The sequence below is a fragment of the Herpailurus yagouaroundi genome, unplaced genomic scaffold, assembly GCF_014898765.1.
Source record: "Herpailurus yagouaroundi ecotype Mexico unplaced genomic scaffold, PumYag 159, whole genome shotgun sequence".
Classification (NCBI taxonomy): domain Eukaryota; kingdom Metazoa; phylum Chordata; class Mammalia; order Carnivora; family Felidae; genus Herpailurus; species Herpailurus yagouaroundi.
The window spans coordinates 66,120,028-66,147,025 of NW_024412400.1; the positions used below are offsets into that span (position 1 = coordinate 66,120,028).

At 34.8% G+C, this 26,998-nt stretch overlaps 1 protein-coding gene across 2 annotated transcripts in view; it reads right to left on the reverse strand.

Annotated features, from left to right (window-relative positions):
• The window catches only part of SPATA16 (spermatogenesis associated 16), a 257,968-nt gene that overhangs the window by 160,368 nt on the left and 70,602 nt on the right, over window positions 1–26,998 (reverse strand). For both annotated transcript variants that reach the window (XM_040480776.1, XM_040480775.1), the window contains exon 3: window positions 12,065–12,210. In XM_040480776.1, the coding sequence (XP_040336710.1) occupies window positions 12,065–12,210 (146 nt within the window). The remainder of the gene's footprint in view (window positions 1–12,064; window positions 12,211–26,998) is intronic.

Consider the following 26,998-nt stretch of genomic DNA (forward strand, 5'->3'; position numbering starts at 1 on the left):
TTTCCATTTTGATTTCTTTGACTCATTGGATTTTCAGGAGTATGTCATTTGATTTGCATGCATTTGTAAATTCGCCAATATTCTTTTTTTTTTTTTTAATTATTTCTAGTTTCATACTGTTGTGGTCATAAAAGATATTTGACATGTTTACAATATTTTTAAATTTGTGAAGACTTACTTTGTGGCTCTATTTATGATCTATCCTGGAGAATGTTCCATGTGGGCTTGGAAAGGATGTGCATTCTGGTAGTGTTGGATGGAATATTCTGTGTGTGTGTGTGTGTGTGTGTGTGTGCTTATATTTTTAAATTTAGCTACTACCACTCCACATCAGTGGGGAACAGCCACAGGGCCTCTGTATATATTTGTTAGGTCCATTTGGTCTATAGTGTTATTCAAGTCTGCTTTTCCTTTTTGATTTTCTGTTTGGATGACTTATCCATTATTGGGAAAGGGGTATTGAAGTCCCTTGCTATTATTGTATTTCTGTTTATTTCCTCCTTTAGTTCTGTTAATATTTGTTTTAAATATATGTGTGCTCCAATATTGGCTCCCATTGGTTACCCAGGCTGATGGGACTACCTCTGGAACTGGAGTTGACATGAGTTAGAGCCAGGTCATGTGGCTGTTGCTACATCCACAGTAGGATCTGCAGTTGGTGGGTCTGTTACCAGGGACTTAGGTGGGCATGAATCATGTCTGTTTTAAGATCACTTAAAACAGTGATTGTCTTCTTTGGAAAAATGTCTATTCACGTCTTCTGCCCATTTTTTAACTGGATTATTTGTTTTTTGGGTGTTGAGTTTGGGAAGTTCTTTATAGATTTTGGATATAAGATATGTCATTTGCAAATACCATCTCCCATTCCATAGGTTGCCTTTTAGTTATGTTGATTGTCTCTTTCACTGTGCAGAAGATTTTTATCTTGATGAAATCCCAATAGTTTATTTTTGCTTTTGTTTCCCTTGCCTCAGGAGACATGCCTAGAAAGAACTTGCTACAGCTGATTTCCAAGAGGTTACTGCCCATGTTCTTCTGTAGGATTTTTATGTTTTCCTGTCTCACATTTAGGTTGTTCATCCATTTTGAATACATTTTTGTGTATTGTGTAAGAAAGTGGTTCACTTTCATTCTTTTGAATGTTGTTGTACAGTTTTTTCAATACCATTTGTTGAAGAGACAGTCTTTTCCCCATTGGATATTCTTTCCTGCTTTGTTGAAGATTAATTAACCATATAGTTATGGGTTCATTTCTGGGTTATCTGTTCTGTTCCATTGTTCTATGTGTCTCTTTTTATGCAAGTACCATACTCTTTTGATCACTACAGCTTTGTAATATAAGTGGAAGTCTGGAATTGTGATGCTTTCAGCTTTGGTTTTCTTTTTTCAAGGTTTCTTTGGCTGTTAGGGGTATTTTGTGGTTCCATACAATTTTTAGGATTGCTTGTTCTTGTTCTGTCAAGAATGATGTTGGCAGTTTGATAAGGATTGCATTAAATGAGTAGATTGCTTTGAGTGGTATAGACATTTTAGCAATATTTTGTTCTTCCAATTCATGAGCATGAAATGTCTTTCTATTTCCTTGTGCCATCTTCGATTTCTTTCATCAGTGTTTTATGGTTTTCAGAGTACAGGTCTTTCACCTCTTTGGTTAGGTTTATTCCTAGGTGTCTTATTGTTTTTGGTGTAACTGTAAATAGGATTTTTTTAAATTTATCTTTCTGCTGTTTCATTATTGGTATATAGAAATGCATCAGATTTCTATATGTTGATTTTGTATCCTTTGGATTTACTGAATTCATTTACTAATTCTAGCAGATTTCTGGTGGAGTCTTTTGGGTTTTCTATATAGAGTATCATGTCATCTGCAACTAATGAAATTTTACTTCTTCCTTGCTTACTTGGATGCCTTTTATTTATTTTTGTTTTCTGATTGCTGTGTCTAGGTCTTCCAGTACTATGTTGAACAACTGTGGTGAGAATGGACATCCCTGTCTTGTTCCTAACCATACAGGAAAAAAGCTTTCAGCTTTCCCCCGTTGAAGATGATATTAGCTGTGGGTTTTTCATATATGGCCTTTAGTATGTTGAGGTATGTTCCCCTCTAAACCTATTCTGCTGAGGGTTTTTATCATGAATGTTGTACTTTGTCAAATGCCTTTCTTGCATCTATTGAAATGATTATATGGTTCTTATTCTTTCTTTTATTAATTTGGTGTATCACACTGATTGACTTGTGAATACTGAACCACCCTTGCAACCCAGGAATAAATCCTACTTGATTGTGGTAAATGATTTTTTTAATGTACTATTGAATTTATTTTCTGGTATTTTATTGAGAACTTTTGTAGCTATGTTCATCAGGGATATTGGTGTGTAGTTGTCTTTTCTAGTGGAGTCTTTATCTGGTTTTGGTATCTGAGTAATGCTGATCTCATACAATGAATTTGGAAGTCTTCTTTCCTTTTCTACTTTTTGTAATAGTTTGAGAAGGAAAAGTATTAACTTTTCTTTATTTAAAAAATTTTTTTTCTTAGAATTTTTTTAACGTTTATTTATTTTTGAGAGAGAGAGAAAGAGAGAGACAGAGTGCAAGCAGGGGAGGAACAGAGAGAAGGAGACACAGAATCTGCAGCAGACTCCAGGCTCTGCACTGTCAGCATGGAGCCCAGCATGGGGCTCGAACTCATGAACCATGAGATCATGACCTGAGCTGAAGTCACATGCTTAACTGACTGAGCCACCCAGGTGCCCCTAACTTTTCTTTAAATGTTTAGTAGAATTTGCCTATGAAGCCATCTGGCCCTGTACTTTTGTTTCTTGGGAGTTTTTTGATTATTGATTCAATTTCTTTGCTGGTTATCAGTCTGTTCTGGTTCTATTTCTTCCTGTTTCAGTTTTGGTGGTTTATATGTTTCTAGGAATTTATCCATTTCTTCCGGGTTTTCCAATTTGCTGGCGTATAGGTTTTCATAATATTCTCTTATAATTGTTTGTAATTTGTGGTGATACTGATTTTTTTCAAAGAACCAGCTCCAGTTGATCTCTTCTATAGTTTGTTTCTTTTTAGATTTTATAATTTATTTCTGCTCTAATACTTATCATTTCCTTCCTTCTGCTGGCTTTAGGCTTCTTTTGTTATTGTTGTTGTTGTGTTTTTTTCTTTTTTCCTAGTTCTTTTAGGTGTAAGATTAGGTTGTTTACTTGAGATTGTTTTGCTTCTTGTTGTAGGTCTGTATTGCTATACACTTCCCTCTTTGGACCATTTTTGCTGCATCCCAAAGATTTTAGACTGCTGCATTTTCATTTCATTTGTTTCATTTATTTTTAAAGTTTCTTCTTTGATTTCCTGGTTGACCCATTCACTGTTTAGTAGCATGTTTTTTAACCTCCATGTATTTGTGGTCTTTCCAATTTTTTTTCTAGTGGTCAGAGAAGGTGCATGGTATGATTTCAATCTTTTTGTAATTGTTGAGGCCTGATTTGTGACCATATATGTGATCTATTCTGGAGAATATCCCATGTGCACTTGAAAAGAATGTATATTCTGCTATTTTGTGATGGAATGTTCTGAGTATATTTGTTACATCCATCTGATCCGGTTTTTTTTTAGTCTGGGAAACTCTTGATCTCTCCTTCTAAGTTCTGAATGATAACTTTGCTGGATAGAGTATTCTTGGCTATAGATTTTTCCCATTCAGCACTTTGAATATATCATGCTACTCCCTTCCAACTTGCCAACTTTCTGTTCAGGAATCTCTAGCTAGCCTTATGGGTTTTCCCTGGTAAGTTGAGGGCTTCTTTCATTTTGCTGCTCTTAAGATTTTTCCTATGTCACTATATTTTGCAAGTTTAGTTGCAATATGTCTTTGTGTTGGCCTCCTTTTGTTGATTTTGGTGGGAGTTCTTTGTGCCTCCTGGATCTGGATGTCTGTTTCCTTTCCTAAATTAGGGAAGTTTTCTGATATTATTTCTTCAAATAAATCCCCCCCCCCCTTTTCTCTCTCTTCTTCTGGGAATCCTATGATACAAATGTTATTATATTTGATGGAGTTACTGAGTTCCCTAAATCTATATTTGTGCTGCATAATTCTCTCTTTTGTTCACCTTCATTATTTTCTATTATTTTGTCTTCTAGGTCACTGATTCATTCCTCTGCTTCTTTCAGTCTGCTGTTCATTGCATCAAGCCTGTTTCCAATCTCATTTATTGCATTTTTCGTCTCTGATTCTTTTTAAACTTATCTCCGTGGTAAGGGTGTCACTGATGTCTTCTTTTCTCAAGCCCAGTGAGTATCCTTATGATTGCTGCTTTAAATTCTCAATTAGGCATGTTACTTGTATCTTTTTCACTTAGATCTCTGGCCATGCCTTCATCTTGTTCTTTCATTTGGGATAAATTCCTCCATCCTGGAATTTTGTCTACATTTCTGCTTTCTTCTCTGTGTTAGAAAATCCAGTTATGTCTCCTGGTCCTGAAAGTAATAGCTTAATGAATAAAAGGTTATGTAGTGACCAGGGACTGTTGCTTCAAGGAGTGTCTCCAGTGTGTGCTGCATGTGTTCTGCTGTTGTGTTTTGGCTGATCATCTGCAGAGGCTGTTCTTGCTGTTTTTGGGCAGTGTTCAGTCCCTGGCCTGAATATGGCAAATTTAAACTAGGTGTTTTCTAGTTTGTTTCTGAAGTAAGACTTGACATCAACTCCACTAGAATTGAGGTCCTGCAGAACTCTCTGGTTAATGTGGTGTGAGTAGGGGTTTGTATTGGTTTTCTTGGTGAGGGGACTGCTGCACTGGGACTGAGGAAGTTTAACTGAGAATAGCAATCCTGCCAGAGCACAGGGGTGGGTGTGGCTTGGTATAAGCAAGTTAGGCAGCCAGTGTCAGTGTTGTACTGCTTCTTGTAGGTGGCTCTGTGTTTATGCTAGGGGCTGGGAAGGAAAGTGGTGTCAGCCAACTCCTTTGTTCTGGAGAAGTGACTCTGTGAACTCCTGCTTCTCAGGGACTTGCTCCAAGAAGAGTGAATAATCTCCCCACCTCCAACCTCCCATATGCCTCAGGCATTCTAAAGATTGCTGTATCCCTGCTGTCTGCTCCTGGGTTATTTGCCTGCCTTCTCTCCAGGAGCAGGGCAATACCCCCCAGGCTCTACCCCAGCCAAGCCCACTGACCTTTAAAAATCCAGGCTTTAAGCCCCACTGGTTGCAAGAACTCACAAAATTCAGTCCATCTGATTTTCCAAGCCAATGGGGGGGGGGGGGCTTTGGGGAAATGTTCTCCTAGTGTGTTCCCCTCTGTGCTTTTCTCTCTCTTGCCCTTCTCTGCAACCATGGTTCCCTCCTCTCCATAGCACCCATGATTCATTTCTCCCTTAAACTACATCTCCACACTTCCTACCTTTTTCAGTGTGGTCTCTTCTCTCCCTTTGGTTGCAGAGTTTGTTCTGTCAGTTTTCAGGTCAATTTCTGGGGTATTTGGATGATTTGATAGTTATCTAGTTGTGTTCATGGGAGGAGACAAGCCTAGGTCTTCCCACTCCACTGCTACCTTCTTCTCTTTCCAAATATTTTAATGTTTTAAGCTCATATCACTTCTGAACACTTTAATTATCCTCAAAATAGTGTATATAACACCTTAAAAATTGTATTTTCATAGAAGTTTTCAAATTGTCTACTTTATGGAGTATGTGATGGGTTCAAAAAGGTATCTGAAAAATAATAATCTCCTCTATGCATATATAGTTTATTGGTAATAATAAATACCACTGAAAATAATAACAAATACCATTGGAAATGGTGGTGGTGGTATCGAAAAAAATACAAATATGATATATTTTGAGATTCAGGGAAGACTTAAATCATTTTACTTAGATTTAACAATGAGAAAACTGATTTAAAGGGAAGTTAAGTTTCTTGCAGAAGTCAAAGCTAGTAATTGATGAAGCAGAGATTCAAATCCATGCCTTTGGTTGTTTTGTTTCCTTATATTTTGCCCCAAAGGTGATTTAAATATACATTGTTTAATTTCTAAGTATTTGGAGAGATTTTCTAGATATCTTACTATTAATGATTTCTGATATAATAATTACATTAACCATATTCCATTGTAGTTAGGGAACAAGCTCTGTCAGATTTCACATTTTTAAAATTTTACAGTCTTATTTTTATCTCTAGTAATGCTCCTTTTCTTAATTTCTACCTTGTCTGATATTAATATAGACAAACCTGACATAAAAACAAGTTTTTATGTTTACTGTATAAGTAGATCATTTTTCTCCCTTTTATTTCCAACCTATATATTTTTTGTAGACAGTATATAGTTAAATCTTGTGCTTTAATCCAGACTGGCAATCTCTACCTTTTAATTGGAAAGTTTAGTTAATGTACATTTAATGTAATTATTAATATAGTTCGGTTCAACTCTACCATCTTGCTATTATCTTCCAGTATTCCATCCATTATTTGTTCCTCTCTTTCACCTTTCTGACTTATATTTAGTTAATTGAATCTTTAGTATATAATTTTAAGTCCATTATTGACTTGCTAGCTATACTTTTTCTATCTTTTAATGGCTACTGTAGGGATTATAACATGAAACCTTAATTTAACACAGACTACTTAGAGTTAATATTGTACTATGTTATGTAAAAGTCTTAGTAGTAAAATGACATTTGTACTCCCTCCCACAGGCCTTTGGTATTGTAGTCAAATATTTCACATCAAAATATGTAATCTTATTATTTATGGTTTTTCTTTCATCAGTTTTAAAGTTAGTCCATTGTATTCTGGCCTCTATTATTTCTGATTAAAAGTCATCTATTACTTGTATCACTGTTCTATAGTATGTAATGTATTGTTTTCTTTTGGCTGCCTTTAATATTTTCTCTCCATGTTGGATTTTCAAGAATTTGATTATGATGTTCTTAGATCTGGTTCTTTTTGTTTTTATCCTGGTTGGGGCTAACTGAATACTCCTATTTTTTCACAAAATTTGGAAAATTTTCAGTAACTACTTTAATGTCCAGTTCCCTCTTTCCTTTCCCTTTGAGACTTCAGTTACATGTATTCTAGATTTCCTGCTATTGTACCTGAGGACAGGTCACTGAAGTATTGGTTAATTTTTTAAAATCTCTTTTCTCTCCATTCTTCATATTGGGTAATTTCTATAATTTGTCTTCAATCTTTAGCAGTCTCCAAAGTTCAATTGGTACATTTCAAAATTTCAGATATTTTATTAATCTGTGTTAAAATCTCAATTTAGTTATTTTCTTAGTTTTTATTTTTCTGTGGAGATTCTCATCTCTCCAGTTATTATTACCATTGTATCTCAAGGGCCTTGGACCTATATTTCACAGCTCTTTAAAGTCTTTCTCTACCAATTCCAACATTTGGGGCAGCTCAGGGTCTGTTTCTATGACTTTTTCTTTTCTTAAGTATGAGTCTTATTTAACTACTTCTTTGCATGTGTATTAATTTTTAATTTTATGCTGGACATTCTGGATGAAACTGTGTAAGGAATCAGATTATGCATCATCCCTGCAAATTTGTTGATTTCTTTTTTCCCCTATCAAGTAATTAAATGGTGTATACATTTTTTCTTGTCATGCTTAGCTTTAGTCTTTGTTAGGGCAGGTCTATTTTGGTTTTAAGCTTAATCCTAATGTGTGGTCCTTTCTAGAGGCCACGATCCTTACTCTTAAACATGGCCTTTCTGGGGTCTCAACTGAATGACTGAGGTACTCATTGAGGTCTTTTCATTTGGACACTCCACCATATCCCATCACTGCAGGTCCTCTCATATTTCTATTTAGCACTTAGTCTTGCAGCAGGGAATCTCTGCTACATGGAGCCTCACTCCTCACATTGGCTAAGAACCTATAATAAATCCTCATGCAGACTTCTACCCCATCTCCTCACACAGCTCCCTCTTCTTAGGCCACTTACCCTATAAATTATAGCTTTTCCTTTTTCAGTCTAGTATTCTCATCTCTGCCTCCTCAGCTCAGTGAGACAACAATTGTTATCCATCTCTCCGAATTAGGGCAGGAAAATAACCCTCACAAAAAACTGAGAAAATTGTGGGGCTCACCATGTGTATTTCCCTTCTCTCAAGGATCATAGTCCTGCTGTGACCATTGTCCATTACCTGAAAACAGTTGCCTAATATATTTTGTCCAGTTTTATAGTTGTTTACAGTGGAAAAATAGGTCCATTACCAGTAACTCTGTCATGGATGGAATAAAAAAAATTCATGGATTTATATTTAATTTTCACAAAACTTTATTTTCACAAAACTTTGTGAAATAATATTTGTGAAGTAGGTACTATTATTATAATCTAACTTCATAGAGAATTAAACTCAGGCTAACTAATGAGTGGGGGAGTCAGAATTTGAACCTAGGCAGTCATATTCCAGACTCTTCTCCGATTCAATATACCATACTGCCTCTGTAACATGAAATTATATTTCCTTCATAGCATTTATCACATTTTTTCTCATGTATTTATTAATATTCATTTGTTTTTCACACTTTGACATTTCTTCTAATGTGTATAAATACCATACATTTCCTGTTACAACTGCTTCCCCACTTGCATAGCACAGGGTATTAGTAGGCATTCAATAAATATTTGTTGAATGAATGAATGAATGAATGTAGATGCCACCATTATAAAAAAAATTGAAAATCAGATCTTTTGTACATATTTGGTATTTTAGATTTCATCTTGCTTGCTACCTTGTGGCATCAAAATTCTGCAATGAAAACAAACAAGAATCTACAGGTGAGAAACACGCAAAAAAGTGGCATGCATCATTAAAATCTTTACAATTATATACATCAAAATGTAATTATAGGATAGAAAAAGAGTTATAGCACAATTTCTACTCTTGTTGAGAGCAGAAATCAATCTTAGGAATATTCAAAACACTTCCTGATAAACAATGGCACTAATCTGATGAGGTAAGCACAGAATTGATATGTTTCGTGAATCTAGGCATCACTTTTGGTTGAAATAAAAATACCATGGTATACATATCTGCCACTTTGGACGTGTTATTAGGAAAAAAATATTAATAATTGTTTCTAGAGCCTTTATATCACTTAGTTTCATATTTTAAATATCAATACACATCTGATTAATTTCAAAATGTATCTTTGTTGAACTTAAAACCATAAAGTTATGGTTCCTGTAGTCTTCCACATGACAAAACAATATGCATTTAGTTTTATCAGAAGCAAAACTACATGATGGTTTTTAAGCTAATTTTTGTGCTAACAAATCTCCTAAAGATATGCAGTAGACCTCACATTTACATAAAATTAAAGAAAGAATGCTTTAGCAAATGCAAATAAATGCAAAAAAGGAATATTTTAATTTTGATTCATGATTAGTATCAACCATCACAATATGGTAATAATACAAAAGCAAAGTTCTGCATTCATTGTATAATTAATGATTGTAAGCTATTTCTAGATTGAGAATTCTGATTAATTAATTTATTTTGAGAAATATATTTATTGATTATATATCAGTCTGTGTTTTAAGATCTGAGATCTTTAAAAACACTTTAATATTAGAATCATATGCACTGGCTTCTGCAGTTCTGCAGTATGACAAGCCCAGTAAAATGATTTGTTTCACTCAGTGCATTATTAATTGTATGAATTGACTGTTTAACCTTTATTGATTTGCATTTCTTATTTAATGTTCAACTTAGAAACAGAAGCAAAAGTTCTTATACTATAGAAAAAAAAGATAAAAGTTAATCTGAGTGTAATTGGTAAGATCATTTTACTATTCACCATTAAATATCCTCAGCAATTTTTAAGTCTTCAAAGAGTTCTCTTAGTTTTAAAACAAAAATTGCTAAATCTCAACAGTGAAATTATTGAAGTTTATCTTTGCATTGTTAGGACCTGTAGCATTTTATTGTTTCTTATATTTGGATTACAGTGCAATTTTACATTTATGTTCATCACTTATTTTTATAACACTGAGTTGATTTTTTATGTGATCATGCCATTTGGAACTCTTTTATTATTAAAAATGATTTAGGGGCACCTGGGTGGCTCAGTCAGTTAAGCTTCTCTGACTTTGGCTCAGGTCATGATCTTGCAGTTCATGGGTTCGAGCCCTGCATTGTGCTCCGTGCTGACAGCTCAAGGCTGGAGCCTGCTTCAGATTCTGTGTCTCCCTATGTCTCTGCCCCTCCCCTGCTCACACTCTGTATCTGTCTCTGTCTCTGTCACTCTCCCTCAAAAATAAATAAACTTCAAAAAATGATTTAAAAATCCATCGGGGCGCCTGGGTGGCGCAGTCGGTTGAGCGTCCGACTTCAGCCAGGTCACGATCTCGCGGTCCGGGAGTTTGAGCCCCGCGTCAGGCTCTGGGCTGATGGCTGATGGCTCAGAGCCTGGAGCCTGTTTCTGATTCTGTGTCTCCCTCTCTCTCTCTGCCCCTCCCCCGTTCATGCTCTGTCTCTGTCCCAAAAATAAATAAACGTTGAAAAAAAAAATTAAAAAAAAAATCCATCAAACCCATTCTGATATCCAGGAGATATTTTTCTTAAAATGTTGGCCATGCTGGTGGCCCTCTTTATGTGTGGTGAAAACCATGGAGAAGGTGATAAATAGTTACTTTCTGTGCATCTTCATTTATTATTGTTTACATATGCCTATAGATTTTCCGGGTCAGTTCCAATTTCAAATATTTTTCCTCTTGTAATTACAAGTCACCCAAGTAGCCCAGGAATTCCAATATTTTGACATACTGAAATATATGTTACATTTCCAATATTGATCCTTTCAAATGGAAATGGAATAAAATTATTTGACAGACTGCATGTCCCAATATTGGGTTTGGAAACTATGGATACATAAAATGCTTCCAGAAAGTATTGGGTTGAATTTTCTTTTGGTGTCAAAGAGACTCTGCCTTGAGGTTCTGTAGTTGACTTAAGCAGGGAAATTTCTTTCAAGCAGGTTATCTTGTGGATTTTAAAGTGATTTTGTTGTCTGCAGGTCTTTGATGGCAAGGGTAAGCTTACAGATTTGAGATTTCCTTATGACTGTGAGGAATCTTGGGGAGATCTTTTAAATCCTCATGGATGTGGAGCCATAAATAATGTTTCCTATGCTGGCAGATCTCCCACTTACAAGATGGGTCTTAATATAACTGATAGTTAGGTTTCCTAGTGGTTATTAACAAGACAGGCATTATCTTCTCATGTTGATAGTGATTTGTTATTTGTATCCAGAAGAAGTGCAGAATGTGTGAGACCAGAGAATGAATAAGACAAGAAGTTCTAGGTAAATTGCTCAAAGTTAGGCAAGGAAGGGAGGAGGCATCATAATTCTAAGCAAACAGCTATTTGAAAAGCATAACATAATCACTTTAGCTTTGCTGTATATTAAACTATTACCCATGGTAAGAGTAAGGCATTTAGGAAACAGGACATATGAGAGGTACATGTTTACAGAAGAAAAAGAGGCCTGGGGGATTCTGGGAAGCCACAAGATAACATAATGATCCAGAGTTCTGAAGAAGGATAGAACTATAAAAAGAAATCTTTAAGGACAATGATAAAAAGTGTTTCACACCTTTTGGCAGCTGTCACACCTACCCTTGCAAAGCATCCTTTGAATCAGACATCCTATCATCAAATAAACCATGTACTGTCAACTCTTTGCTTATGGTTTAGTCTGAATTTCCTTCCACCATTTTCCATATCTTGTGCATTTTTGGAAATCCTTCTCATCCTTCTGATCCCTCACTTACCTTATTCACTCCTTCCTCTCTTCCTGTAGTAATTTGCTACTCCAGATATCTGCCTTTTTATTTTGCCCTGCATTATGTGTAGTTGTGTGTTTATTTCTTCCATTAGGGTTTAAGATGCCCTTTGTCCTCTTTATCATTATCTAGTTTAAAATAAATCAAGTACTAAAGAAATGTTTTTTGTTTTGTCTTTAAATTTAAATGAAATGGAAGTTGATAATACAAGCTCACATAGTGCCCTTTGCTTGCATGAACAGCGTTTACTTGTAGCCATTAATACTTCATTTTACCTGTGTGCATGATTCAGGGCAAGGTCGGGTTTCCTCATGCGTAGATAGCATGTAACAAGCTTTGTCTCAATGAAACTTGCCACACTTGCTATATCTTCAGCAGATGCTTCAAATGGTTTTCCCAGAGCTGCCCCTTTGCTACAAAGCTTAAAATAAAAAAAAAAAAAAAAAAAAAAACCTTTAAATTTCCTGATAATCTTGGCATATAATTGATCTTTTATATAAGCAAAACACATATATGTATGCATACTTTTTCCAAAATATCAGTTAAATATTAATTTTTTGATTATAAATTAAATAAACTATTCCTATTCACTATTATGTGACTATAATATAAAATAAGTAACACATTTTACTGCAAAATGCTTCCTGTAAAACATTTTAAAAGAATGATATATTTTAAGAGGATGCCATTTGCTGAGAATGTCTATTTTAAAAATAAAGCATATAATAAGCAAAGATATTAACAGAAAACCAGGTATAAATCATATTAAATACCAGTACTTTTATGAAAACCCAGCAGAGCAATGATCTAGCACACTATCAAGTCTGATTTAATATAATAAGGGGTATCAGAAGTAAACTCCTAGGAACCATTAACGTGATCGGTGATTAATTTGAGTCTGAATCATATTCTCTAAGATGTTATTGAAAGAAAAGAAGTGAAAATTTATTAGAATTTATTGGCAGAGACCACAGTATCTGAAAAACATGGCAAGAATGTGGAATTCTTAATAAAAATTCCAGGAAGTCAGTGGTTTCTGGGCACCACAGATAAACTGCAGATGAAGAAAATAATTAATTTTATAGGAGAACCCCAAACATTAAGAAGTGTAAATAATATGACAACGATAGATTGGCACTTGTTTTCCCCTCAGAGTTTTCTACTGTTCTTTGGAATTAAGGCTGATGGGGAAGAAGAAACCCCACTTTCTGTTTAGTGACCTTATTCAGAATATATGCTTTTTTGCTCTTTTCTATTTCCATCTGACCATATACTGGGTAAAATTGTCTCATGAGGGATAGTAATATTTGGAATTAATATCTGTTTATAAATACCTTAATATAGAATTTCTTATATTCTAAAAACTGTTTAAATGATATAGTTTAAACTAATTTTTCTTTTATAGATTAAGTCAACACTGGCTTATCATTTACATTAACATTATGGTCAACTATTTTTTAAAGTGAAATTTGTGGGGCGCCTGGGTGGCTCAGTCGGTTAAGCGTCCGACTTCAGCTCAGGTCACGATCTCGCAGTCCGTGAGTTCCAGCCCCGCGTCAGGCTCTGGGCTGATGGCTCAGAGCCTGGAGCCTGCTTCTGATTCTGTGTCTCCCTCTCTCTCTGCCCCTCCCCCGTTCATGCTCTGTCTCTCTCTGTCCCAAAAATAAATAAAAAACGTTAAAAAAAAATAAAGTGAAATTTGTTTGAGAATGGCTATATTCTGTTCTAAAATGTATTTCTCTTAATTTTATCCAAAAGCTATAAGCTTAAATAAAATCTAGAGTCTAGATGTTTAATATCACTAGTTTGAATTGAGAGTTACCTGATACGATTATCTTTTGTCTGGATATCCTGTCAATTGTGAGAATTCATATTATTTAAAAGTTTTTTCCTATCTGGTGAAAACCGTTACTTCATTTATTTGGTCAATAAATATTTATTAAATCTAATACTAATTGCCAGACAAATATTACCACCTTTATATTTTAATGTGCATTAGATAGGTCTTTTTAAAATGAGTTTTGGGGTCCCTCAGTGGCTCAGTCAGTTGAGAGTAGGGCTCTTGATTTCGGCTCAGGTCATGATCCTAGAGTCATGGGATGGAGTCTCACATTGGGCTCCACACTGAGCATATAGCCTGCTTAAGATGCTCTGTGTGTCTCTCTCTCACCCTCTGCTCCCCTCCCCCCCCCCCCCCACCACCTTTCTGTCTCTCAAATAAATAAAAATTAAAAAAAGATAAAGTGAATTTTGGCTGGTTTTAGCTCTGTGTAAATTCCCATTTTTTTAAATCCCTTGCCTATTTCCATTGACATGTTAATCTCTTATTTATTATAAGAGCTCTTTAGACATATAAGCTATTATCCCTTTTCCTGTAAAAACTATGTATACATGATCAAATATAAGCGTCTTTCCTTCAAATTATCTTTTAGAGGGGCACCTGGGTGGCTCAGTTGTTTAAGCATCCGACTTCGACTCAGGTCATGATCTCACAGTTTGTGAGTTCGAGCCCCGCATCAGGTTCTGTGCTGACAGCTCAGAGCCTGGAGCCTGCTTCGGATTCTGTGTTTTCCTCTCTCTTTCTGCCCCTTCCCCATTCACACACTCTCTCTCTCTCTCAAAAATAAATAAACATTAAAAATTAAGAAAAAACAAATTATCTTTTAGAAAAATAGACAAATTTAACTCATGTTCTTAAAAGGATTCTCAAAGTACATACTATAAAACCTTTTTCTCAATTATTTTAGAAGAAAAAAAGGAAAGACGATTTGTGGATGACCTTAGTTTCGATGTTTTATAAAGATCACCCGATTAATTGGTAATAAAAGAGACAAAACATTTAACACTGATTTAGTAACTATTCCTGAGTCTGACCCTCACAAATGTCAAGGTGGTTATAAACACATCTTGAAATATACTTTAAGCACTGTAGTTTGAACATAGCAGCTTGGGATAGCATCTCCCTTCTGCCAATCTGATCCTTTAGGACCTAGAAATACCTACACGGACAATCTTCCAGGGGAAAAAAAGATTTTTGAATGGAATAGCTCTTCATAAAGCCCAAATCCGTAGAAAATGAAGTGAGTAAAAATTGTGTAGTTTTGTTAGTATATCAAAGCATTAAAATTCTAGACCTTCTTCATTAACTTTATCTTCTAAATGAAATCAGCACTTTTTTCAAGTCTCAAATACCCAAACCTCCTGAATTCCTCATATAAAATCTTACACAAATAAAACAATAAGCAAACAAGTCACCCATTGAGTGCATTCTTTGACCCTTCCTGTGTTCCTCTCTGATGTGATGGAGCAGATAAGCCTCCTTTCTCAGGCAAACTTTTTTTTTTTTGATAGAGTGGAGAGTGTGGGGTGGGAGGGGCAAAGGGAGAAAGAGAGAGAGAGAGAGAGAGAGAGAGAGAGAGAGAGAGAATCTCAAGCAGGCTTCACACCCAGCAAGGAGCCTGCTGCAGACTGCTATCTTGGGACTGTGAGATCATGAACTGAGCTGAAATCAAGAGTCACCCAGCTGAGCTGAAATCTGACAGCCACCCAGATGCCCCCTCAGGCAAACTTTTTGTGGGATGAAGGTGTGGGCTGTTCAGGGAGTAGTTACAGGATGACCTCAATGAGGATATTCAGATCTTACATGGCAAAAAATAGACCTTCAGACTATTAAAGGCTTTTTCTGCAAACACTGAAAGTGAAGAATAAATGTTGTTAGGAGATCAGTCTTCTAACAACGGTGATATTCTCTACTTCTATAAAATTGAAGGCCAGAATAAGAATAAAAATGATCAACCTTTAGACTTATTTGAAATAAGCCTTGCAATTAGGCAAATTGTTATCAAATATGCTGAAATTAAAGGTAGGATTATAGGTAAATGTAGACAAAAGTTTGGCATCAGTATTGCTTAAAAATTCCAGATATTTTGCTGAATTTTTAAATTTATATGCAGACATTTGTACAGACTTTATTTCTCTAGAAGATAAAGGACTTTAGTGTGGTATGAGTTGAATGCAGGAAAGGTGACTTTGTTCAACTAATATTTGCCTGAAATTATATACGTAAGTCTTTGGTAAAATAAGTCATGAACACAACAGAATAAAAACTTTTAGACTATTGGATAATACATCAGTGAGGAGACTTTGAGCTGGGAATTATTATTATTGGGTATTAATTTTTTGTTTCCAAAGGAAGACTAAAATATTTTTCAATGAAGCATGGACAAATTAAAAGAATATTATTTAAGGGAAAATACAATGAAAAATCCTATGGGTATAGTTATTGTTCTGATGAGAAGCTAAATATTAAAATTTCAGTAGTAAATTAGAATCACGGGTTCAAATTTTAATAAGAATATACATATTTATAAAATATATATGATAATTTTCTGAAAACAAGATAATACTTTGGAGTTATAAAACATTTTTTCTAAAATTTCTCAAGGTTCTCCTAAGAAATAAATATCAAAATTGTTTTCAGAAATTTTGTCATAAAGAAATTTCAAGGTTTGTTTAAAAATACAGATAAAAATTGGGGTGCTTAGGTGGTTCAGTCGGTTAAGCGTCTGACTTCGGCTCAGGTCACGATCTCATGGTTCGTGGGTTCAAGCTCCGCATCGGGCTCTGTGCTGACAGCTCGGAGTCTGGAGCCTGCTTTGGCTTCTGTGTCTCCCTCTCTCTCCACCCCTCCCCTGCTCCTGCTGTCTCTCTCTGTCTCTCAAAATCAAATAAATGTTAACACACACACACACACACACACACACACACACACACAACCTATAAAAATAACACAAATCCCCATAAGAGCAGAAATAGCCAATATTAAATATTATATTGTGGGTATTATTCTTAAAATGCAACCATGTATTTTTTTTTAATTTAAGATCAGCATTATCAAGACTAATATTGTTAATAGGGTTCTCCCCCTTTTAGGATATTATATGATGAGTGCTTGCCCACTATATTTCTGAAACATAATTTTGAGTGATTCCTGAAGATCTAGGGAAGAATAATAAATTTGAAAAATATGCATTATTTTAGTTAACAAATATCCACAAATAAGAGTATATGTCATCCATCCAATAAATAATTTTCAAGGTTTTTATATTGTTTTTGGAGTTACAAAAACATCTAAAGATAGACAATAATTTATCCATAACTCTATCACAATGTGTAATTGCCATTAGTTTTTGATATATTTCTTTCTTTTTTAATGTTTATTCAGTTTTGAGAGAGAGAGAGAGAAAATGAGCAGGAGAGGGTCAGAAAGAGAGGGAGACCAAGAATCCAAAGCAGACCCTGTGCTGTCAGCACAAAACCCAACGCAGGGCTCAAACCCTCAAACCGTAAGATCACGACCTGAGCCAAAGTCAGACACTCAATTGATTGAGCCACCCAGACTCTCCCCCCTACCTTTTTCTTTTAACGTTTGGCATATTTCTAATATCCCTGATAATCACAGGTGTAAATATCCTCAACAAAACATTAGCAAACCAAATTCAATAATACATGAAAAGGATCATATACCTTCGATTACGTGGGATTTATTCCAGGGATGCAAGGATGGTTCAACATATACAATCATTGTGATATATCACATTAATAAAATGAAGAATTAAAAATCACATTACCATCTTAACAGATGCAGAAAAGGTATCTGACAAAATTCAATATACGTATATGATAAAAACTCAACAAAATGAGTATGGAGGAAATGTACTTCAGCATACTCAAGCACGCAGCTAACACACTCAATGATGAAAAGCTGAAAGCTTTAAAATGAAAGCCATGAAAAGAGTAAAATCTTGCCATTTGTAACATAGATAAATCTTGAGGGTATTATACTAAGTGAAATAAGAAAGGCCGACAAAGACAAAAACTGTATTGTCTCACTTGAATGTGGAACCTCAAAATCACAAAAAATGAACAACAACAACCAAAACCAAGGTAATATATATACAGAGAACAGATTGGTGGTTGCCAGATGTGGGAGGCAGGATGTGGGCAAGTGACTAAAAGGAATCAAAAGGTACAAACTTCTAGTTACAAAATAAATAACTTTATGGAGGTGTAATGTACAGCATGGTGACAATAGTTAGTAATATTATTGCAAATATGAAAGTTGTGAAGAAGTTAAATCTTAAAAGTTCTCATCACAAGAAAAAAATTTGTAACTATGTCTGGTGATGGATATTAACTAGACTTACTGTGGTGATCATTTTACAATATATAAAAATATCAAATAATTGTATCACCTGAAATCATCAAATCACCTACAACTAATATAATATTGTATGTCAATTATACTTCAATAATTAAAAAAACATTGAAAAAATGTGTTTTGGCATTTTTCTTTCCATAATTTTCATGTTTTTTTTATCATGATAAATTATATATTGTATATAATTTTTGTACCCTTTTTTCATATGCTTTGCTTCTTTTTATATGTTGTCAATGAAAAAACCAAAACATATTTAAAATATACTCATGTAAAAATTATAGTTGGGTATTTCAATATCCCCCTATAAGCAAATACTAAAAATACTCTAAAGAAAATCACCAAGGACACAGAAGATCTGAACAACACCACCTAATCACAGCAGAATACATATTTTTCTTAAGCACCCATGTAAAAGTCACCTATACAGACTATATTGTGGGGCATAAAACAAACCTCAACATAATTGAAAACACTGAAATAATTCAGAATATATATTTTTGGACCGTAATGGAATCAAAACTCATCAATAGAAAAAAAAAATCCACTTTGAAAGTGGGCAAAAAACATGAATAGACAGTTCACCAAGAAGGACATACAGATGACAAATAAACATATACAAGATATTTGACAGTTTACTGTTCACCATCATTAATCATTAGAGAACTGCAAATTAAAACTGCCAATTATAACTACAGAATGGATAAAATAAAAAATAGTAATGATACCAAAAGCTGAGAAAGCTGAGAAACGAGATCATTCACACTCTGATGACAGAAATGTAAAATGGTACAGCTACTTGAAAAAACAATACGGCAGTTTATTTTTTTCTTTAAAAAATTTTTTTTCGTGTTTATTTAATTAGTTTGAGAGAGAGAGAGAGAATGTGCACATGTGTGCACAGGCAGGGGAGGGGCAGAGAGAGAGAGAGAGAGAGAGAGAGAGACAGAGAGAGAAATCCCAAGCCAGCTTCGTGCTGTCAGTGCAGAGCCAATCACACAAACTGAGATCATGACCTGAGCTGAAACCAAGAGGCTGATGCTTAACCAACTGAGCCACCCAGGTGCCCCCAATATGGCAGTTTCTAAATAAACATGCAACTACTATACAGCTCAATAATTGCACTCCTGGGCACTTATCCTAGAGAAATTAATGTTCACAAAAATCCATACATGAATGTTTACAGAACTTAATTCATATCAGCCCCAAACTGCAAGTACCCTAGATGTTCTTCAATGGGTCAATGATTTAACTGTGGTACATACATACGATGGATGAATGGATACTATTTTGCAATAAGAAGAAAAAAGAGTGATACAACAACTTAAATGAATTACTAGAGAATTATGCTGAATGAAAAAAAGCCAACCCCAAAGGGTTACATACTACATTACTATATGGCAAAATTATAGGAAAAGAGAACAGATTAATATTGTGAGGGATTAGTGGTTAGTGATGGGATGGGTGTTGCGGTTATAAAAGGCCAATAGAACAAACAGCATTATATCTTGACTTTGGTGGGCGAATACATGCATCTTACAAATCTTAAAACTGCATAGAACTAAATACACACAATACACACACATGAGTACAAGTAAAACTAGAGAAATCTTAATAATGGTAGATTGTATCAATTCTAATACTCTGGTGGTGATATTGTACTATATTTTGCAAGATCTTACCATTGAGAAAAACTGTATAAAGAATACATGGGATCTCTGAATTATTTCTTACAACTGCATACAAATGTACAATTATCTCAAAGTAGTTTAACTAATGAATTATCATGTTAGTATTTATGTCTAATTTTTCCCTCCCCTGCCTTCTTTTTAGCACACTTATAATCATGTTTAACTGGGGTTTTGAAAGATAAATCATATCTGAGGGACTTTTCTATAGGGCTTTTTTTTCTGCATCAAATTATAGACTGATTCCTATAATGAGGAATAATAACGCATAATGAGGTTTGCTCTGAAGTTTTATTCAGAAGCCATTGTGAAAGGATGCATCAGTCCTTCCACATTCTCATCATTGTGGACTCTTCTCTGAGGACATTTGCCATGAGATGAGGGCTGTGTTTAATGACAGGAATCACAAGGGGAAGTTGGCAAGTTCTTTTGTATAATGAGCTCATTATTTATTTTTTTTCTTAATCATCTTTCAGTTTGCTAGCACCCACTTCCAAGTAGTTTTTTTCCAAGTAATTTTTTCAAGAGGGGTTATGTGAATGGTAACTTTTCTGAGCTAGTGCACAGCTGAGAATGTATTTTTGTTAACATTACACATGCAAATTAACATGGCTGAATATACATTTCTTGACACATGAAATGAATGTTTCTCTGTAAATACATAGTTCTCCATTTATATTCTTGTATTTAGCAGACAGAGAAGAAAAAACATAGCACTTTTAAAAAATGAAACCAGATATAATTTTTAAAAACTTCCTGTATTGAAATTTCTTCCTTTTCCTCAAGCATGTTGTATTTTTTCTATCTTCTTATAATTCAAAATATTGCTATCATAAGTTCAGATGTATTCTGTTCTCATCTACTTTACCTAGAAAGAGGTACGTTCTTTGTGTTTCCATACTCAGTTTTGTTTAACTTATGAAACTTTTCTTCAGTTACATCTTTGATTATTGGTCTCATCCTAACTGCTGTGTTTTCTTTCTTAAGAAAGTAATTCTTAAGTTGTGTCTTATGTCTCTACTCTCTAGGTTTTCTGATTTTTTTTTTTTTTAACCTCTCCATTCTAGGAGCATCTCAATATTGACTGCTATGTCATTGGCTTTATTTTCCTCATTATTAAATTCTACTTCTTTTTACAAAAGCAATACTAGTGATAACAAATGAAAGTATTTAAATAGTACTTAAATAATTACAAGCAATGTTCTAAGTGTTCTCCCTCTATTACCCCATTTAATAATCACAATACGAAGCACTATTTTCATGCCCATTATCTTAGTTTAGGATGCTATGATAAAATACCATAGACTGGGTGGCTTAAGTATCCAACAATCAGCTCTCACAGTTCTTAAGACTGAGAAGTCCAAGGGGCACCTGGGGGGCTTAGTCGGTTAAGGGTCCGACTTCGGCTCACGATCTCGCGGTCCGTGAGTTCGAGTCCTGCGTCGGGCTCTGGGCTGATGGCTCGGAGCCTGGAGCCTGCTTCCGATTCTGTGTCTCCCTCTCTCTCTGCCCCTCCCCCGTTCATGCTCTGTCTCTCTCTGTCTCAAAAATAAATAAACTTAAAAAAAAAAAAAAAAAAGACTGAGAAGTCCAAGATCAGGGTGCTAGTATGGTCCAGTTCTGCTGAGGCCCTCTTTCTGATCGTAGACTGGCTGACTTTTCATTGTAACCTCACATGGCAGAATGGCAGATAGCCAGAGAACTCACTGGGGTCTCTTCTGTAAGGACACTAATCCCATTAGTGAGGGCTGTACCCTCATAACCAAATCACCCCCAAAGGCTCACCTCCTAATACCATCACCTTGGGTATTAGGCTGCAACAGATGAATTGTGGGGGAGGGGTGGATATAAACATTCGGTCCATAAAGCTCATTTCACAGATGAGGAAACTGAAGTTAGGAGAGTTTAAGTAATCTGCTCAGGCTACAGAATTAGTAACTGGGAGTTTTACCTAGATGTCTGGCCCTAGACTCTGTGCTTTTAATCACCATACTAGTGCTACACAATGCCATTCCATGAGCTACTGACTTATGATGAAATAGGAAAGAAACAGAGAACAAATATTCAGAAACTTTTATACCAATTCAACAGAGAAATATTATATCTGTTGAATCTCATAATAAAAAAAGTAGGTTTTGTATTTTTGTCTTATTTTTACTTCACATTTTCCTAGTAATTCATTTTTACTGTATTTAGTAAAGATCAATCCACAACTGATTGGGAGAAAAACAAAATGAAACAGAACTGGTTCTTCACCACAGATAGTGAAAAGAACTCTCTACTAAACTATTAGAAATTTAGGTAATTAAGAAGTCATAAAGAGAAAAAAAAATTCAAGTTCTATTATTTAAAAAATGATTAAAAGAATAAAAATGGTTACTGTTAGATATTTGTATGGGTCTATCAGTCCTTACCCTTCAATTTACAAAAATTATATTTCTTATTATCCATATTATGTAACCTAATTTTTTGTTTCTTTCTTTGAATATATAACAGACATTAATAAATACAGATGTATATCATATTTTTTTGGATGGTGGCACAATTTTACTAGATCCCCATACAATATTTTCTCCAGTGAGAAATTTCTCTAATGGCATTGAAAGTTCTCAGAGCCATAAATAATGTACATTGAACAGCCTTGTATATACATCTTTGCCTACACATTTGATTATTTCCAAATTGTTGTATTCTGTATGTCATTATGTTTTCTTACATACTGGAACTGCTGAGTCAGGAGTATACATCACAATCCAAAAAAACCACATTTCGATTATAAAAGTGCTCTTTCGGAAAAGTTTTTAAATGTTTACTTATTTTTGAAAGAGAGAGTGAGTGGAGGAGGGACAGAGAGAGAGGGAGTCAGAGGATCTTAAGTGGGCCTTGCACTGACAGCAGTGAGCTGGATGTGGGGCTCGAACTCACAAACCATGAGATCATGACCTGAGACAAAGTCAGACACTTAACTGACTGAGCCACACAGACACCCCTAAATTTTATTCATTTTTAAATTGGGCTGTTCTAATTCTTCTTGACCTATTTTTATTTAGCAAATATATAATTTGATTCCTTTCCAAATATGTAATCTGAGTTATGCTTATCATGTTTTTGTATCAGGTTTATGCTAGCTTTGTAAAACAAACTAGAAAGATTCCTCTTTTCCAATGTTGTGGAATGTTTTGAAATAAATAGTTGAAAAAAATTTGAACCCAGTTCCTTTCACCTCTTTTTTCTTATTTGATTATTATTCTGTTCAGATTTTCAATGTTTTGCATCAATTATATTAATTTATATTTTCCTAGAGAATTATTAGTTTCACTCAGATTTTAAAATGTCATTACAGTGAAGAACATTATATTCTTAGAACATTTTAAATGTCTGTGTTATTAGTGGTGTCATTTCTTTCATTATCTGTACCATGTAGCTTTGTTTTGTTTATTCTTAGCTAGAATTGCCAGAAGTTTGACTATTTTGTTTTCCCTAAAACCAACAAACTCTTAGATTAATTTATTAATTCTCCTATTCTGCTTTCTAATTTATTGATTTTGGTTTTTATGTTGGCTATTTTTTCTCTCTTGCTTTCCTTTGATTTTGTTTTTCTTTCTGTTTTTCCTGCAGTTCTTTCACTAACTTTCACTTTGTTTAGCTAAATACATAGTTCATTTATTTTAGTTTTTCCTACATGTAAGTTTGTTGTATGCTTCTGTGATTCACTCAGGAAAAAAAAATCATAGCTTTTATTTCCATCTCTTTGCCAACAGCTATTTAAGACACTGTGGGCTTATTAGTATTCTTTTTTTTTTCTTTGTAAAGTTTATTTATTTATTTTGAGAGAGAGAGAGAGTGCAAACACAGGAGGGGCAGAAAGAGAGGGAGAGAGAGAAACCTAAGCAGGCTCCGCACTGTCAGCAGCATGACACCCAATGCAAGGCTTACTCCCACGGACTGTGGGATCATGACCCAAGACGAAATCAAGAGTCTGACCATAACCAACTGAGCCACCCAGGCACCCCAGTATCCTTTAAAACTTTACTACTTACTTCGCTTAGTTACTTATAAGACTAAAACTTTTTTACATTTTTGTTAGTCATTTATATTTCATTATTGATGGATTCTCTACTCAGATCCTTTACACCTGTATGGTCTTCAATGTTCTCACTATTTTTCTTGTTAATTTCTATGAGCTCAGTCATAGAAATTTCTTTTGTCATAGTCATAGTCATTTCTTTTCCCATTCTACAGATTTAAACTACTTCAGAGAACTGCTTCTATCCTATGTGGTAGCCCTTTCAAGATACAGATGTTACAACTGCATAAGTGCAGTGTTGAGAGATCTTTTTTTGCTACAATGAACAACTGTGTGTCTGAGAATAAAGTCAATCTAGAAAGAGCGGAGCCAAAAATAAAGAAAGTGAAAAGCCCAACAGTGAATCCTGAAGGTATTCTCTTGAATCAAAATATGAAAGATAATTTTAAGACATGGTATTCTTTGATTAATTTTGAAAAAGTGAGACTAGGGGACTGGAAGAAATAAAATTCTAAAAAATAAAAAATTAAATTGCAAAATGAATTTTAAACTAGAAGCAATAAGTAAAGAACAAGTTACAAAATCAAGTCAGAAATGTGGACAATTTCTTTTTTTTTTTTTTTAATTTTTTTTTTTTCAACGTTTATTTATTTTTGGGACAGAGAGAGACAGAGCATGAACGGGGGAGGGGCAGAGAGAGAGGGAGACACAGAATCGGAAACAGGCTCCAGGCTCTGGGCCATCAGCCCAGAGCCTGACGCGGGGCTCGAACTCACCGACCGAGAGATCGTGACCTGGCTGAAGTCGGACACTTAACCGACTGCGCCACCCAGGCGCCCCAAATGTGGACAATTTCTAAAAATATGAAAGATATTAAAGACTCCATTACTAATGAATTTTGATAATTTCTAAAACATTTATTAAGTATATAGTTACATTTAACTTCTTAGTATCTCCATGAAGTAGATAAAATAATTTGCCTCATTTGACAGGTGTTAAAGCCTATGCTGAAAGAGCTCTAATGATTTGCCCAGTTAGTAGCAGAGGCTAGAACTGGTTTTTTAAAATTCTTTTATTTTAATTAATTAATTTATGTATTTATTTTTAGATTCAAATCAGTTACATATAGTGAAGTATTAGTTTCAAGAATAGAATTTAGTGATTCATCACTTGTATATATATAACAACCAGTGCTCATCATGACAAGTGCCCTCTTCGATGTTCATCACTCAGGTAGCCCATCTCCCCATCCACCTCCCTCCATCAACCCTCAGTTTGTTCTCTATGTTTAAGAGTCTCTTATGGCCCCTCTGTTTTTACCTTATTTTATTTTCCTTCCCTTCCCCTATGTTCCTCTGTTTTGTTTCTTATATTCCTTAAATGAGTGAAATCATATGGTATTTGTCTTTTCTGACTGACTTATTTCACTTAGCATAATACACTCCAGTTCCATTCACGATGTGCAAATGGCTACATTTTATTCTTTTTGATTGATGAATAATATTCCATTGTACGTATATACCACATCTTCTTTATCCATTTATCAGTACTGATTTTTTTTCAATGGGATGTTTTCTTTTCTCTACATCTGGCTCATTGTCCTAAATTATTCTGTCCACTACATTTTTTTTAAATTTTAGTACCTAGCACCTCTGTTAGACATCGTGTAGACTTTCTCATTGCAACTTCCAATGAATTTTTTTTTTTTTTTGGAAAATATGTTTTCTGGATTCCACCTGAGTTTAATGCTTCCCTTTCTTTCATACCATGTACAATATTTCCAAAGGCCTGTCTTTGTATAAGAGACTGGTCCAAGTAAAATGTTTGCTTGAGATTGGTTGGTGGCTTCTTCTTGGCTGCCTTTGTAGTTCACTGTGGTGCTGTTAGAACTTCACGTAGAATTGTCCTTCCCAGGAGAATTGGAAGGGAAAATGAAATAAAACCAAATTTAACCTCCAGAGTTCACTGCTTTTTCACCTCTTCTCATCAACTTCATATCTCAAGGTGAAATAAATTACTGCTTGTCAATTTCCATTTCTCAAATGCTAAAGTGATTAACACTTATGCATATACATTAAAAGAGAGGTATTAATAGTGGAATTACGGGATGAAATAGCACTGAGAATCCCCCAAAGGAGCCCTTGACCAAAGCTGGGGACTGCTAGCATTCTAGTTACAAAAGCCCCTGTGTCTCTGAGTTGGGAATGCAATAGATACAGACAACAATCCACTTTTTATCATCTGTTCTTCCTTTTGTTTTTTTTGAAATTCCACCTGGTGTCTAGCACATTTTTGCAATTATTTTGTGTTTTAGAAATCTCTTCATCTGGGTTAATGCATCTGGAAGGCAAAAGTTTAGGCACAACAGCTAACCACCATCTTAGCCTGCAAATCTTTAAATGAGATCTTTAAAATTCCTTTTAGATACCAAACTAGATGTTCACTACAAGGGTCTCATTACTAATAGTTTTACATATCAATAAATATCTTTTTACACTCCTTTAACAGAGTGGAAAGAAGCTCTACACTATAGAATAACACCCATTGGTTTTAAATTTTCTATCATCTTATTACATGAAAGAGGAATGAATCAGAGAGCTCATCACTTGTAACTTTCCACATGGTGCCACATAGATCTACTAAAGTGTCTCCCTGGGAGAGACAGAGTGTGTGGGGCTAAGAGATGCAGAGAATTATGTTCACACATCAGCAGACTTAAAAGTACCATCAGGGTTTCAGGAGCAATGCTTTTCAGCCAAGTAGGCCACTATGTGACCTCTATTAAATTTATGGGAATTGGAGAAATGAGGTTACTCCCTAGGTGACAAGCTGTTGAATGACAGTAAAAAGTAATTAATCACTCCTACTCCTATTTGTTAAAATAGCTATGCTTCAGTACCCCCCACCCCCAGGTAGTCTTTCAAATAGAGGTGTGGCCAGAGTAGGCTTATTCCACTGTGTTTCACCTTGATCTGACCAGCCAGTAATATGCTTATGCTCTGGAGCATGTAGATGATACACATTAACCTTCAGATTTTTTTCCAGGAATACCCCTAAACTCCAGCTATCTGATGTGTAAAGCAGAGCAGAAGCATGGTAGGAGTGAAATGGATTAATACAATAAATCTTCCTTCACTCTTGCCCCTGCATTTTAGCTCATAAATGCAGTGATTTTAAAATAAAGATAATGTTAGTAACACACTTGTTTTAAGTTATTTATATTATTAAGTGAATATGGTATTATACACAAACTCATCTCTTGCACAATAATTACAGC